Here is a 14,269-nt window from a genome sequence, read left to right on the forward strand (position 1 = left end):
TAGCCAGGATGGTGTCAATCTCCTGACCTCGTGATCCGCCCGCCTCAGCCTCCCAAAGTGCTAGGATTACAGGTTTGAGCCACCGTGCCTGGCTGTTCTTTTTATTTATAAAAAAATATTGAGGCCTCTAGGATGGGGAATGCAGAGTCTAAGAAGTGGGTATCACACTATTTAAAATACTGTGATTTAAAAAAATTTAGTATTTATGAAAGATTATCCCTTAATAATATTTTAGCTGTTGTCATGAATATTTTTTCAGGTTAGCTTGAAAATTATTTTTTCAAGTTCCAAATCCAACAAATAGAGATTTCAATTGGCATTGTATTAAATCTATAAATGACTTTGAAAAGCATTGAAACTTTTATAGTATTGAGTTGTTTCATTTAGGAACGTGGTAGGTTTTTTTTGTTTGTTTGTTTTGAGACAAAGTTTTGCTCTGTTGCCCAGGCTGGAGTGCAGTGGCGTGATCTCGGCTCACTGCAGCCTCTGCCTCCCAGGTTCAAGTGATTCTCCTGCCTCAGCCTCCCGAGTAGCTGGGATTATAGGCGGGTGCCACCACGCCTGGCTAATTTTTTTTGTATTTTTAGTAGAGATGAGGTTTCACTATGTTGGTCAGGCTGGTGTTGAACTCCTGACCTCAGGTGATCCGCCTGCCTCGGCCTCCCAAGGTGCTGGGATTACAGGTGTGAGCCACCGCACCCGGCCAGAACATGGTAGGTTTTTACATTTTGTTTATATCATTTATGTCTCTCAATGAAGTTTTGTAGTTTTTTCATATCTTCTCCTTTCTTTGTAACTGTTATTCATAAGTGTGTTATAGTTTTTGTTGTTATCTTGAATGGAAGAGGTTTCCAATATATTTTCTAATAATTAATTGCTATTATGTTGGAAAATATTGATATCTTTATTTTTCTTACATTCAGCCATCTTATCCAACTCTCTTATTAGTGCTATTGGCTTGTTACTTTATTCTTTTGAGTTTTCAGTCATTTTCTGTATAAAATAATAGTTTTGCATCCTCCTTTCCAATGGTTATAACACTTATTTTTGTTTCCTGCCCTATTCTTGACCTCTAATATATTCAATATAGCCTGATGCGGTGGCTCATGCCTGTAATCCCAGCACTTTGGGAGGCTGAGGCAGGCAGATCGCTTGAGGTGAGGAGTTTGAGATCAGCCTGGGCAACATGGCAAAACCCCATCTCTACAAAAAAATACAAAAAAATTAGCTGGGCATGGTGGTCCATGCCTATAGTCCCAGATACTAGGGAGGCTGAGGTAGGAGGATTGCTCTGGGCTCCTCCCTTGGGCCCAGTAGGTGGAGGCTGCAGTGAGCTGTAAGTGTGCCTGCCGCTGCACTCCTGCCTGGCTGACAGAGGGAGACCTTATCTCAAAAACTATCTCGTATATACATGTATGAGAGAGCATATTTATCTCGGTCCTGATTTTATTGGAATGTCTCTGAAGTTTCACTGCGTGCCAGTTCACCCTGTCCTGTTTGCCTTAACATTTGTTCCTTGCCCTTCCCTGCTTTGTTGTACTGCAGTGGACTGAAATCGGCATGTCCCAAGGTTCCCGTGTCAGCTGGTTTCCTGCTGAGTGCAGGCCCTGGGAGGTTCTGGCAAGAGATTGGTAAACAGAAGAAAGGGAGAAGCCCGGGTATTCCTCCCTTATTCTCTGCCACAAGTAGCAACTCTAGCAACAGTTGCATCTATTTCATGGCTCCAGCTCTGACCGGACAGGTGTCTCCATGGTTCCAGCTTCTGTTGAGCAAACCTGGTCACAGGTTTCAGGAAATACTTCTTCCTTTTTTGTTTCTTCAGCTAGGCTGCCCTTAGTCCCCAGCAAGAGGGTCCCTTCCCAACCCCACATGTTAGAGGGCTCTGCATATTCCAAACACACACTGAACTGGAGAACTCATGGCTGCCTCTGTGTCTTGAGTTCCTGCATCAGGTCTGCACAGCATGGACAGTGACCCTAAACTTCTGCTCTTCTGGTTAACACAGAACGGGCCTCAGGAAAATGCTCTGAGATGCCTCTTGGCCTGTATCCTCAAAACAAAAGACAACTGCATCTGAGTGCCATGAAGTGCTTTGGGTTGTACTGCTGCTGATGTTGGGGGTGGATTCTTCTTTGGCGCACTGAGAGGATCTGAAGGTAGAAGCACTTAGACACAAAAGAGGACAAAACAATTAACCTGTCAATCTTTTCTCCCAGACAGCATGTGTTTAGTAGATTTTTGAATAAGGAAGTATAATTTCCCAGAAGGCATAAGTATCCATTTTCTGTCTTCCTTTGGTGTTCCAATTCATGGTTCTGGAGTTACATGGGTATTAGGATGATATTTTGCAACAGTTGTACATGGTAACTGAGGACTGTTTTGCAATATTAAGCAATTCATGTTGCTCTTAACTATATTTCTTGACCCATTCTGAATTTTGTCCTAAAATACAGAAACATGCTAATATCACATATGGTACGTAGTTTAATGTGTTACTAAGAGATGTGGCCTAAGCTTGAGCCAATAGTCATACAATTCTTTGGAGAAATTGAAAGATTATAGGTATTTGGGATATATCTTGAATCTATCCACAGACAAAGCACATTTAAATTTGATCTTATAGCCACTTGAGGACGTATGATGGAAATTCTGATTAAAACATGCTGCTAAAGTCATTAAATTTTATTTAGAAAAGACATAAGGTATACTAGTTATAAGGTGTACCAGCAACCTGAAACAACAGATGATGCTCAAATACAGAGCAAAATGTGATCTTTGGTGGAAAAGGAAATCAATTTTGGATTTGTGCTATCCACAATTCTTTGATATGAACTATTGCTTGTTATTAATAATGTAAACAAAATAGGTAGGAGGTCCTGAAAGGGAGTCCTCCTTAAAAGGTTTCTAGCTTAGTTTCCTTTCTTTTGAGGATTTTTAACATATAAGCCAAACAAAATCCAGGGATTAAATTGAAAAAAACAAAAAAGTAAAAAAATAATGTACAGGAACAAAAATCTGTAAAAATTCAGATCTAAGTTTGGCATTTTCTCACTTTAGTTTTAAAATATGTTTTTAAATTGTAAAGAAAATGTTTTTCTCTAAATAGAAAGGAACTGCATGTGAAATCAAAATGATTTTCTAATAAAATATTAGGACATGAGGACAAGAAAATGAAAACATTTTTATGACTTTAAATTAGTCAGGCATGGTGGTGCACGCCTTTGTCTCAGCTACTTGGGAGGCTGAGGCACGAGAATGGCTTGAATGAAAAAAAGAAAAAGAAAGAAAGACTACAAAACCGCAACAAATTTATGCCAAACCCCCTCCCCCATCTCCGACCTTTCCCCTATAAATTCACTTTTGCCAAACCCCAAAAACAAAAGCCTTAATCCACCTGGCCAGAGCCTGCATTCTCATCTTTTAGCTATGCACAACTTCAACTGCTATTCCCTCAACTAGTAAAAATCTACTTCACCATACCACTCTTGACTCCATTCTCTCATTCATTATCCCAAAGTAATGTCTATAAAAACTATTTTCCAATCATTATAGATCAAGATATGGTCTTGATTAAACAGAGATTTTAATAAATTAAGCAATGTGTTTCGATTTTTGGTTTTCTTTATCCTAGCATTGGAATATTTGAAAGAAGAACTTAAGAAATGTTGTATGGATCTAGATATTACTTTAAGAGATGGTAAAAAATAATAGTATATATGATCATGATTTATATGATAAAAGTAAAATATAGTATTGTTCTGCACTAATAAGAGCTTTTCATATGTGATTGTTAGAGTGCTTGAAAATAACATGTAAAATTTCAAAATAAGTATGCTTTAAAAATGTTACCAATACTTCCAATAAAAGTGTTACTGTCTCATTAGAGTGAAATTTGTCCAAGTTGAAATTAATAATAATAGAAAAACCTATCTGGCTGGGCATGGTAGCTCATGCCCGCAATCCCAGCACTTTGGGAGGCCAAGGTGAACAGATTGCTCAAGCTCAGGAGTTTGAGACCAGCCTGGGCACCATGGTGAAACCCCATCTCTACTAAAAATATGACAATTAGCCGAAAGCGGTGGCATGCACCTGTAGTCCCAGCTTCTCAGGAGGCAGAGTTGGGAGGATCTCTTAGCCTCGACCTGGGAAGTTGAGGCTACAGTGAGTTGTGATGGTGCCACTGCAATCCAGCCTCTGCAACAGAGAGAGACCCTGTCTTGAAACAAAACAAAAAAAGATCTAAAAATTACAATGAATCAAAAAGTTGTTAAGAACATTTAGCATTGCCATCAATAGAAATTATGTGAAAATCTTGATTATAGTAATAGGATTAATGGTTTTTCTGGAGTAAACATCAAGAAAAAGAAGAAAAAATATGTATAATCAGTTATGAATTATGAAATGCTTTTATTTTACTATGATTTTGAACATTGCTGGTTCACCAGCACATGCTATTTTGCCTACTTTTATTTATGTAAGAAACATAGCTTGCTGGGCATGGTGGCTCATGCTTGTAATCCCAGTACATTGGGAGGCCAAGGCAGGAGGATTACTTGAGCCCAGGAGCTTGAGACCAGCCTGGGTAACATGGTGAAACCTCGTCTCTACCAAAAAAATACGAAAATTAGCCAGGTGTGGTGGCACACGTCTGTCGCCCCATCTACTCAGGGGGCTGAGATGGTAGGATCAATTGAACGCAGGAGTTTGAGGTTACAGTGGAGTACACCGCTGCGCTCCAGTCTGGGTAACAGAATAAGACCCTGTCTCTATTAAAAGAAAAAAGAAAACTAAAATAACTTTACATATATTTATTTCAAAATTTTGTCATCATAAAGGTACTTGTAATATAGAAGGATAGAACACACTTTGATGTAACAATCTGTCATTTGACTTATTTTAAACATTGAACATGGTATGTGGACCTTCATTTGTATGCTTGCCCTGGGGTCTCGCAATGTTACTTTTAACCCGAGGTGCTAGTGGCTTCCTGCTGTCAACTTACTGTTGCCTGCTTGGCTTTTTACCCTTTGATTTTGCACAAATAAGTAGATACATGTGTATTTTCTTATGCTCCTTTTTTTTTCTGTATGAAAAGTAGAGTTATGGGTTGAAGTCCTAACCCCCACTTCCTCAGAATGTGATCTTTAGAAATAGCATCATCATGACTGGTTGCAGTGGCTTACGCCTATAATCCCAGCACTTTGGGAGGCCAAGGCAGGTGGATCACGAGGTGAAGAGATTGAGATCATCCTGGCCAATATGGTAAAACCCCATCTCTACTAAAAATACAAAAATTAGCTTGGCATGGTGGTGTGTGCCTGTAGTCCCAGCTACTCGGGAGGCTGAGGCAGGAGAATCACTTGAACCCGGGAGGCAGAGGTTGCGGTGAGCCGAGATTGAGCTACTGCACTCCAGCCTGGCAACAGCGCAAGACTCTGTCTCAAAAAAAAAAAAAAAAAAAAAAAAAAAATCGCATCATTGTAGATGTAATTGATTAAGATAATTAAGATAGGTCAAACTGGAGTAGGGTAGGTCTCTATAGCAATATGACCGTTGTCCCATAAGAAGAGGGAAATTTGAAGATGGAGATACACAGAGGAGTGATGTGAAGATACACAAGAGAAAATAGTTATGTGATGACATGGGCAGACAAGTACAGAAGGATATCTGCTGGGTCATAGAGACATGTCTTTTTCATCTTAACAGTGACTACAAATTGCCCTCTAGAGTGGCTCTATCAGCTCATGCTCCCACCAGAAGTGCATGAGAGCATGTTTCTCTATGCCCCAGCCAACACTTGATATTAACAGACATGTACATTTTTTCCCCATCTGGTGGGTAAAAAATAGTATTTTAAAAACGTTTGTATTCCGTAGATTACTAGTGAGGTTTTTTCATATGTTAATTTTCCATCTCAATTTCTTCTTCTGTAAATTGTCTTTTTATAAACTGCACATTTTTTCTGTTGTGTTATTTGTTTTATTCCTACTAGTTTGAAATATTTCTTTATGTAGGAGATGATCTTATTCATTTAAAATTATCTCTAGTTTAGGAAGACCTTTTACATATCAAGAATGTTTGTTGAGTTTAATTGGTTGTCTTTTTAGCTTCTAGTGAGATGATCAAATGATGTTTATTTGACCTATTGATATGAGGCGCCTGTAATTGTAAGAATCTTAAAAACCAGAGCAGTTAGATATTATGTGGGCAAGAGGAGTGATACCAGTGTGGAGCTTTCAAAACATGTTTAGAGGGTGTTTCTTTGAGAGTGAGGAATTCATCTTTAGAGGCTAGGCTGAAGCCCTGGGCAGGGTCTTACAGAGTTGTAAAAGGTCTGAGCTTTACAGTACAGACAAGGTGAAACTACTGCAGAATTTTATTTTATTTTATTTTTAAGACAGAGTCTCGTTCTGTCATCCAGGCTGGAGTACAGCAGCATGATCTCCGCTCACTGCAGGCTCCACCTCCTGGGTTCAAGTGATTCTCGTGCCTCAGCCTCCCACGTAGCTGGGACTGCAGACGTGCACCACTATGCCTGGCTAATTTTTGTATTTTTAGTAGAGACAGGGTTTTGCAATGTTGGCCAGGCTGGTCTCAAACTCCTGGACCCAAGTGATCTGCACTCTTTGGCCTCCCGAAGCTGGGATTCCAGGCATGGGCCACTGTGCCCAGCCCTACTACAGGATAACTGTGGAATTTAAGAAGAAGATTAATATGGTGGTGGGGTGGAGGAAGAAAAAAATAAAAGGAGAGGACTTAGATGCCCTGGGGTGAGATGAAAAGAGCCTTTTGCTGTTATGATTCTAATGAGGAAGAAGAGAAGGAAGGTAGTTAAACTAATATGACTCTCTAAAGCAGATTTTTTGTTTGTTTGTTTGTTTTTTTGAGACTGAGTCTCACTCTGTCACCCAGGCTGGAGTGCAGTGGCATGATCTTGGCTCACTGCAACCTCTACCTCCTGGTTTCAAGCGATTATCCTGCCTCAGCCTCCCAAGTAGCTGGGATAACAGGCACCCGCCACCACACCCGACTAATTTTTGTATTTTTAGTATAGACAGGGTTTCACCGTGTTGGCCAGGCTGGTCTCGAACTCCTGACCTCAAGTGATCCCCTGCCTTGGCCTCCCAAAGTATTGGGTTTACAGCCATTAGCCACCCTGCCCAGTCTTAAAGCTGAGATTTAGAAAGAAGATCTGGATGAGAAAAGAAGGATGTCTGTTCACCCATACATACTAGCATGTCATTGACCTGGGAACTGTGTCAGGAGGGCTAGAGTTCAAAATAACTTTTGGGTTACAAATAATATCCAAATTTTGCAAAGTTAATTATGAAAAAAGAAATAAGAATATGTGGGGAAACTTTTCTCTAGACAAATGGTGTCTTTTCTTTTTCTTTTTCTTTTTCTTTTTTTTTTTAAGGCAGGATCTCAGTCTGTTTCCCAGGCTGCAGTGCAGTGTTGCCATCATGGCTCACTGCTGCTATGACCTCCCAGGCTCAAGTGATCCTCCTACCTCAGCCTCCTGAATAGCTGGGACCACAGGTGCATGCCACCACACCCGACTTTGTAGACATAGGATCCCACTATGTTGCCCAGGCTTGTCCAAACTCCTGGGCTCAAGCAATCCTCCCACTTCGGTCTCCCAAAGTGCTGTGATTAGAGGTGTGAGCCACTGCACCTGGCCAAATTGTGTAATATTGATATTGATAGATGGCAAAGAGAAAGCACATCTCATCAACTATTTTTGCTTTCAACTGACAATGTCAAAGAGAGATTTTCAGGCCAGAGGTGGGGTATAGGGTAGAACAATATGGTAACTGAAGACAGTTCAGAATGGGTGAAGAAATTGGAGGAAAACATGTCTGCTCCAGGTGAACTGTATTGCAGGAAATGGAGAGAACTTTCAATGATGTCTCAACCTTTGTCGGTGACTTTAGAGAGAGCTTGCAGAATGTTAATGTTGCTTTAAAAAAGTGAGTGGGTGGGTGTGAACAAATGAAACTCCAAATTTCAAAAATGCAGATTTCACAAATCAGAGATCAATGACCTTAATGCCATTTTGAAGCAAGTTTCTAGAAATGGCTTAAGAAGGGGATGACTTATGGGCTCCCAGAAGAGAAAGTGAGGATCATTAGAACTCCACAAAGGTCATATAAAAACACGACAGACTTACCAAATTTTCTTCATAGGTTTACATGACTTCTAGATGAAGGAGGTATTAGCTAAAAGGAACACCAACAACCAGGAAGTATCAGAAACCAAAGAAGAGCAAGCACAAGAATGAACAAGGGGTATTTAGTCTAGAGGAAAGAAGGTGTAGGGAGAACATGATGACTGATGTCAAGGGCAAGAAAGACCACTAAATGGAAGATAAATCAGGCCTCATCTGTGGGCCTCTAGAAAGCAAAAACAAAGGCCAATGAGTATAAGTTATACAGACCTATGAGAAAGCTCAGTATAGGGAAGAACTGTCTAGCTACTTACACTGTCTGGACTGGGCCACTTGCAAAGTGATTCCCCCATCACTTCAGGTGTGCAAGCAGAAGCTGGTCATTCACTCTCTGGAAAATGTTCTAAAAGAGATTCATGCATTATTACGTGTGTGTTTGACTCTAAAGACTTCCGATTTTGAGATCCTATGATCTGGGACAGTGTTGGTGCAAATGAGAAGAAATAGGTTGGAAACACAAAGATGGTGATGCTGCAGCTAGCAGAGTGGAAGGAATTGGAAGCAGGCAGCAGGAAGAAACTTAGATCACCCAATTAAGAAAAGATAGTCATGCAAACATCTTAGCCCTGAGGACCAGGATCATCCCATAACAATATAGGGCTGCCCAAGGTAATTGCACTTCAAAGGAGGCCATGAATCAATAACTTTGTAGGATTTTTGGGATTTCATCAAGGACAAATATTTCAAAATAGAATTTTAATGATGTTCAGTAAGGAGGATAGTGTACCATTTGGGTTCCGACTGCAAGCAGGGCCCAAAATACAGGACTGCTGAGGACCCTGGGCAGTGGGCCAGGCACATCTTTGGAGGCAGGCCTCAGGTAGGGGCCAGGAGAAACTAGATGGGTGACACAATAGAAGAGGAAGGAACGATAAGGACAAAATAAACAGGTACATTTACTGGCAATGAGCACTGTCTGGACTGCCAGTGGTCTCAGGGGCACCCCCTTCAGCTGGATTTAAGGAGAGAGGAAAGCTGGGAACCAGGAGACTGGGGCTTGAAGGCTCCCTGTGCCCTGATTTCCTGAGTAACCTTGTAGATGCCATCTCACCCCTTTTTACCTCCCTGTTATTAAATGCAGGTAGCTTGTTAGCCTAAAAGTGCTCTGGACTTTAGTGAAAAAGATAACTTCAGAAATTTAAGATGTTGTCTGCATAGTGCAAAGTGTTTGCTCTTATTTGTTTATTTTCAACGTTGGGGGAGGGTGCACTGGTTAAGGTGGGGTGGGTAGAAAGGAAGGTGAGAAGACAGTGGCGCCAAAGTCACTTGGCTGTATGTCCACATCCTAGGGAAGCCAGAGGGCAGAGATCTGGCCAAGGGCGCATGCCTGCAGTCCCTCGACCAGCCGAGCACCCCCTGAATCCAGCAGGCCTCCTCAGGCTCTGCTGTCCCTTTGGCAAATCCCATTGCAGAATCCAGGGGTGAAAAGCGAAAGCGAGGCACACCCCTCCCCCACTAGATGGCACTGAAACGCCTCGTTCGCGATTTTCAAAATGCAGGAAAGGGGGAGAGAGAGAGAGAGAGAGAGAAAAAAAAAAAGACAAAAAGAATATGGTGGAGGTGCGCTCATTTTGGCTCACAAGCCCCGTTGTGCAAAGCAGGGTGTGAGACACTCTCTTTTTCCCCAGGGCAACTCTTTACCCGGCAATGCCGGACCTCGACTTTGGAGTGAGGGTGAAAACGAGGGGTGAGCATTAGAGTGAAAACCCCAGCGTTTGAAGCCGGGTGGGAGGCTCCCAGCCTTTGCGGCGCCGTCTCACGTGAGCAGAGCAGGGGGGCTGAGGTTGGGATGAAGCGGGGCTTGCCTGGGGCCCACCTGCTCAAGGTCTGGGGTCCGGCGCTACCTCCCAGAACCCCTGCAGAGCCTAAACCCAGCGGCCACCCTTACACAATGACAAACCCCACATCTAGGTTTCCTTTAACTCCACCTCCCCTCCTCAACGCTGGAGCTCTCCAGCGTTTTCAAAATATCTACTAATCGACCACCCCACATCCACCATTAAATTTCTCTCCTTGTCTTGAGTGGATCGGTCAAATTTCTTCTTTCTGTTCCTGCTGAGGAGGGAGGGCAGGTGGAGGTGGCTGTGGGTCGGGGTGCCTGGCTCTGGCTTGGGACTGGACTGGGGCTGGCCGGATAACTCCGCAGCCGCTCTCAGCTCAGCCCTGGGTGGAAACGCCTGTAGCTAGCAAGGTAGCGCCTGTGGCTTTCTGGGGGCGGGGGGTGGGGAGAAAGATCAAATGCATCCCGAGACACCAGCGACCCAAACCGGGGACGCAGGGAGCTCGCTCGGCCCCTTTGAAGGCCCACTCTGCAATAAGCAGTTTTTCCTTTAAATAACTGTCGTGGATTTGAGAGAATTTCCCATGGCTGAAAAGAGAAACAGGAGCTGTAGGCAACATCCCTAAATTTATAATAGTGCATGTAAACATGCTACATACCACATATATGTATATGTGCATAAATATGGATGTGGTTGGGCACATACCTATCTAGACACCATTGACTTGCCTGGTCAAAGAATAAGACTTAGACATTTCGTGCCTGGGAAATGGTGCAGTTTATCTTTAAGGAGGCTAGAAAAATAAGAGATGAGGCTCACGTTGCACGGATGACATCACTAGCTTTTGGCTGCGCGCTCGGTGTTCTCGTCTGTGGGTTTTAGCCAAGGCTGCAGCTACCCGCGCCCGACGAGAGAGCGCGGCAGCGGCTGCCTCCGGCGCCCGCACCCGGGCGATGCGATTTCCCCAGTCCCCTGGGCGCAGCTTGGGTTCTCGCGCCTCCCGGGCACCAGCCGAGCCTGCCACGCCTCGGAGCCTCCGCGACTAGAGGAGGAGGCGACGAGGGGAAGCCGAGTAACCCAGCCTCCCTCCCCCACCCTCTCCCCATTCATCTCGGCGACCACCGCGCGCCAGCAGCCGGATCGTGGGACTCGGAGGCCGGGACAGGATTCTCTGCACGCTGCCGAGTGAGCGAGCATCTCGGCGCTGGGGTGGGCTGAGAAGAAAATGGTGCAATCTGAGAGCGGCTGAGCCCAGCTGGGCAGAGCAGACGGGGTGCCAGAGTGCCAGGGGCTCAGGTGGCTGGAGAAAGGGGCGGATTGTTTGGAGAGGCCGGGACCGGGGTTTTCCTCGGTGCCTGCGGCATTTTCTTTGCACCTGGGCGGCAGGCTCCCGGGGCTCCCGGGTGCCAGATGAAGTGAGGCGGAAGCGTCGCGGGAGAGCCGGGTGCAGAGGTGGCCGGGTGGACACTCCAGGCAGAAGACGGCGCTGGGAAGAGCTGCGTGACGCTCGGGGGCTGGCTGCTGGGCCGGCAGCGCGCCGCGACGGCGTGACCTGTCCATGGTGTTGAAGGCGCGGTGCGCTGATTCCCCAGCGCCGCGCGCTGCGAGCGCTGCCCGGTGCGCCCTCCGCCGCGCAGCCCGCCCCTCGCGTCCGCCAGCAGCCGCTCAGTCTCCGCAGACCCCAGGCCGGGACTTGTCCGGTAACGCCGCCGGGGTGACCGCGCTGTCGGCCCGAGGGGCCGCCTGAATGGCGATGCCAGAGGCAGGGCACCGGGGAGCTCGCGGGGAAAGGTCGGCCGACACCGTGCGTCCGCTGGGAGTGCGCCTCTGAGCGAAGCACGCGGGTCAGAAGGAGCAACCGACCTGCTGGTGACCAGAGAACGGAAATTTTAAAAGGACCCGACCCAGAGAGGAAGAACATTTCTGGGTGCGCGCCCCAGGTCTTTGCTTGCAGACGGGGAGGGAGAGAGTCTCTGAGCCGGATACCCAGGTGGGACTCGGAGAAGCTGGCCCCAGCACCTGGAGGTTTATTTCGCCCGCCGGACGCATCGGGGGCGTTCTGCTTCACCCGGTGGTCGGGTGGCGCCTCCTGACAGCACCCCCCGTCTCCTTTAGAGAGACAGGCGAGTTCTGTCCCGTCACCATCCTGCACAAAGAAATCCCCGCAAGCCCCACCGCAGCCGAGGACACTTGGCATTTAGTTTCCGGCCCTAGGGCAGCGGCGCCCGAAACCGGGCTGGGGGCCGAGGCAGCCGCTTCGGGGCAGTCGCTTCCTGCGGGGCGGGAAGGGGGCGGGAGGCGGCTGCACTGGGTTCGCCGCCGCCAGAGGCTGCACCTGCCCCAGAGGATGCCCAGGAGCCAGCGGGAGCCTCTCCGGATCAGAACTTTTTAGGCCGCCCGCCCCCATCCCCGCAGTCCCCGGGCCGCGCTCCGGTAGGCGGGGGCCGAGGGGGCGCCGCGGCGCGAGTCCTTCTCCTGCCCCCTCCCCCAGCTCGGCCGCCCGCCGCTTTGTTCCGGGTGCGGCGAGGGAAGGCGAGGCTGCGGCGGATCATGCCCATGGTGTAGCCGCCAAGCGGAGGCATGGCTGCCGGAAGATTATTGCTCTACACCGGCCTCTCGCTAGCGCTCTGCGCCCTCGGCATGCTGGCCGTGGCTATCTGCTCGGACCACTGGTACGAGACGGACGCCAGGAAGCACAGGGACAGGTGCAAGGCCTTCAACACCCGCCGGGTCGACCCCGGCTTCATTTACAACAATAACAACAACTTGCCGCTCCGGGCGAGCCGCTCGCGTCTGGACCGCTGGGAGGGCAAACTCCTCCGGGCGCGGAATCGCCGGCAGCTGTTCGCCATGAGCCCCGCGGACGAGTGCAGCCGGCAGTACAACTCCACCAACATGGGTCTCTGGAGGAAGTGCCACCGGCAGGGCTTCGACCCCGAGATCGCCGCCCTCATTCGGAAAGGTAAGCGCCGGGCGCTAGGCGTGGCGCTGCGGAGAGCCCGGAGCCTCTAGGCCCCGCAGCCCCTCGCGTTTCCTCCCCAGGCCACAGGCTATCAGGTCTCTGGGTTCCAGGCGGTCGAGTTATCCAGGCCTGGCTGAGCCTCGGGGCCGGAACTTGCCTTCCAATAGCTGCTAATGAAGCTTGGTTCAGGCTTAACTCTCTCCCCTGCCTCTCCTTTTGCGCGTCTGTCGGGATTCGAGTGGAACCTCATGGTCCAGGGTTCTTATCCAGGATAATGCTTCATCAGCCTCTGAGAAGAAGGGAATCTCGAACGGTGTTTGTGCTCTTAAAGGAAGCCCTGTAGGAGTCATGTGTCAGGGGTAGACAGGCTCCCAATACTTTTTGTTGAACTGATTTAATCAAGGGAAATTGGGGGAAACATTTCACAGAGAAGGCCTTGTTCATACCAGAAACGTTTGCTGAGCGCTATACTATACCAGGTATGGTGTAGGCGTTGGTCATATAAACATCAATAAATCACAGCCCCTGTCCTGTAAGCAGCTCGAAGCCAGCTGACCAGCAGCATCATATCACAATTCTTCATGTCTCCTTCTGAAACAGTGGTTGACAGTAGTGACTTTCTTGTGTGCATTGAATATCAACAAGAGTTAATAAGTAAAAACAACAACAAAAAAAATAGTTCTTTGAGTAACACCAAAGTGGGCATGTCAGAGAAAAAAAATGAGATTCTCAGAAAATGTATATAAAAATTCCCAAAGTGTATAACCAAAACAGAAAACAAGCTGCATTTGCCAATGATGCAAATTTATTTGATACTTTAATATGATTACATTACTTAAAAAATTCTGCTTATCTGATGGAATTTGTAAACCTTGTATGATTTATACTTTGGGAACCATCCTGTTGTCAACTCACTGGAATATTGTTTGAATGTGTATTAATACTGCTTTGAAGAAAGGAATATGTTCTCTTCTATGGTAGCTACATCCCAGGAAGATGTGCAGATTTTATGAGTCTGGTTTTTTCCCCCTTGTGTTTCATTCTCTTTAACTATTAAATGGTGATGTCAAGGTGACAAAGATACTATTATTTGCAAAGTCTTTGAGGCCAAGATATAAAACCAGTTCTTAATGTCTCATTATAATGCTGTGAGGTTTGCTGCTGTATTAAAGTAATATTTATGAGAACTGATGTTCTTTGATGGATACAAGTATGCAATTGATCAGGAAAAATTGTTAATTTGCAGAAAAGTCAATTGTTTAAGAATGACTAGCAGTGGGTCTGGTCTAGGTGGCCAGG

The 14,269-nt window shown here is 46.3% G+C and overlaps 1 protein-coding gene across 1 annotated transcript in view; it reads left to right on the top strand.

Annotated features, from left to right (window-relative positions):
* The first annotated feature begins 12,588 nt into the window (after positions 1–12,588).
* TMEM178B (transmembrane protein 178B) overlaps positions 12,589–14,269 on the top strand; it is a 394,534-nt gene continuing 392,853 nt past the window's right edge. The window contains exon 1 of the mRNA XM_023184952.1: positions 12,589–12,970. Within this exon, the coding sequence (XP_023040720.1) occupies positions 12,589–12,970 (382 nt within the window). The remainder of the gene's footprint in view (positions 12,971–14,269) is intronic.

Source organism: Piliocolobus tephrosceles, chromosome 8 (assembly GCF_002776525.5).
Source record: "Piliocolobus tephrosceles isolate RC106 chromosome 8, ASM277652v3, whole genome shotgun sequence".
Taxonomy (NCBI): Eukaryota; Metazoa; Chordata; class Mammalia; order Primates; family Cercopithecidae; genus Piliocolobus; species Piliocolobus tephrosceles.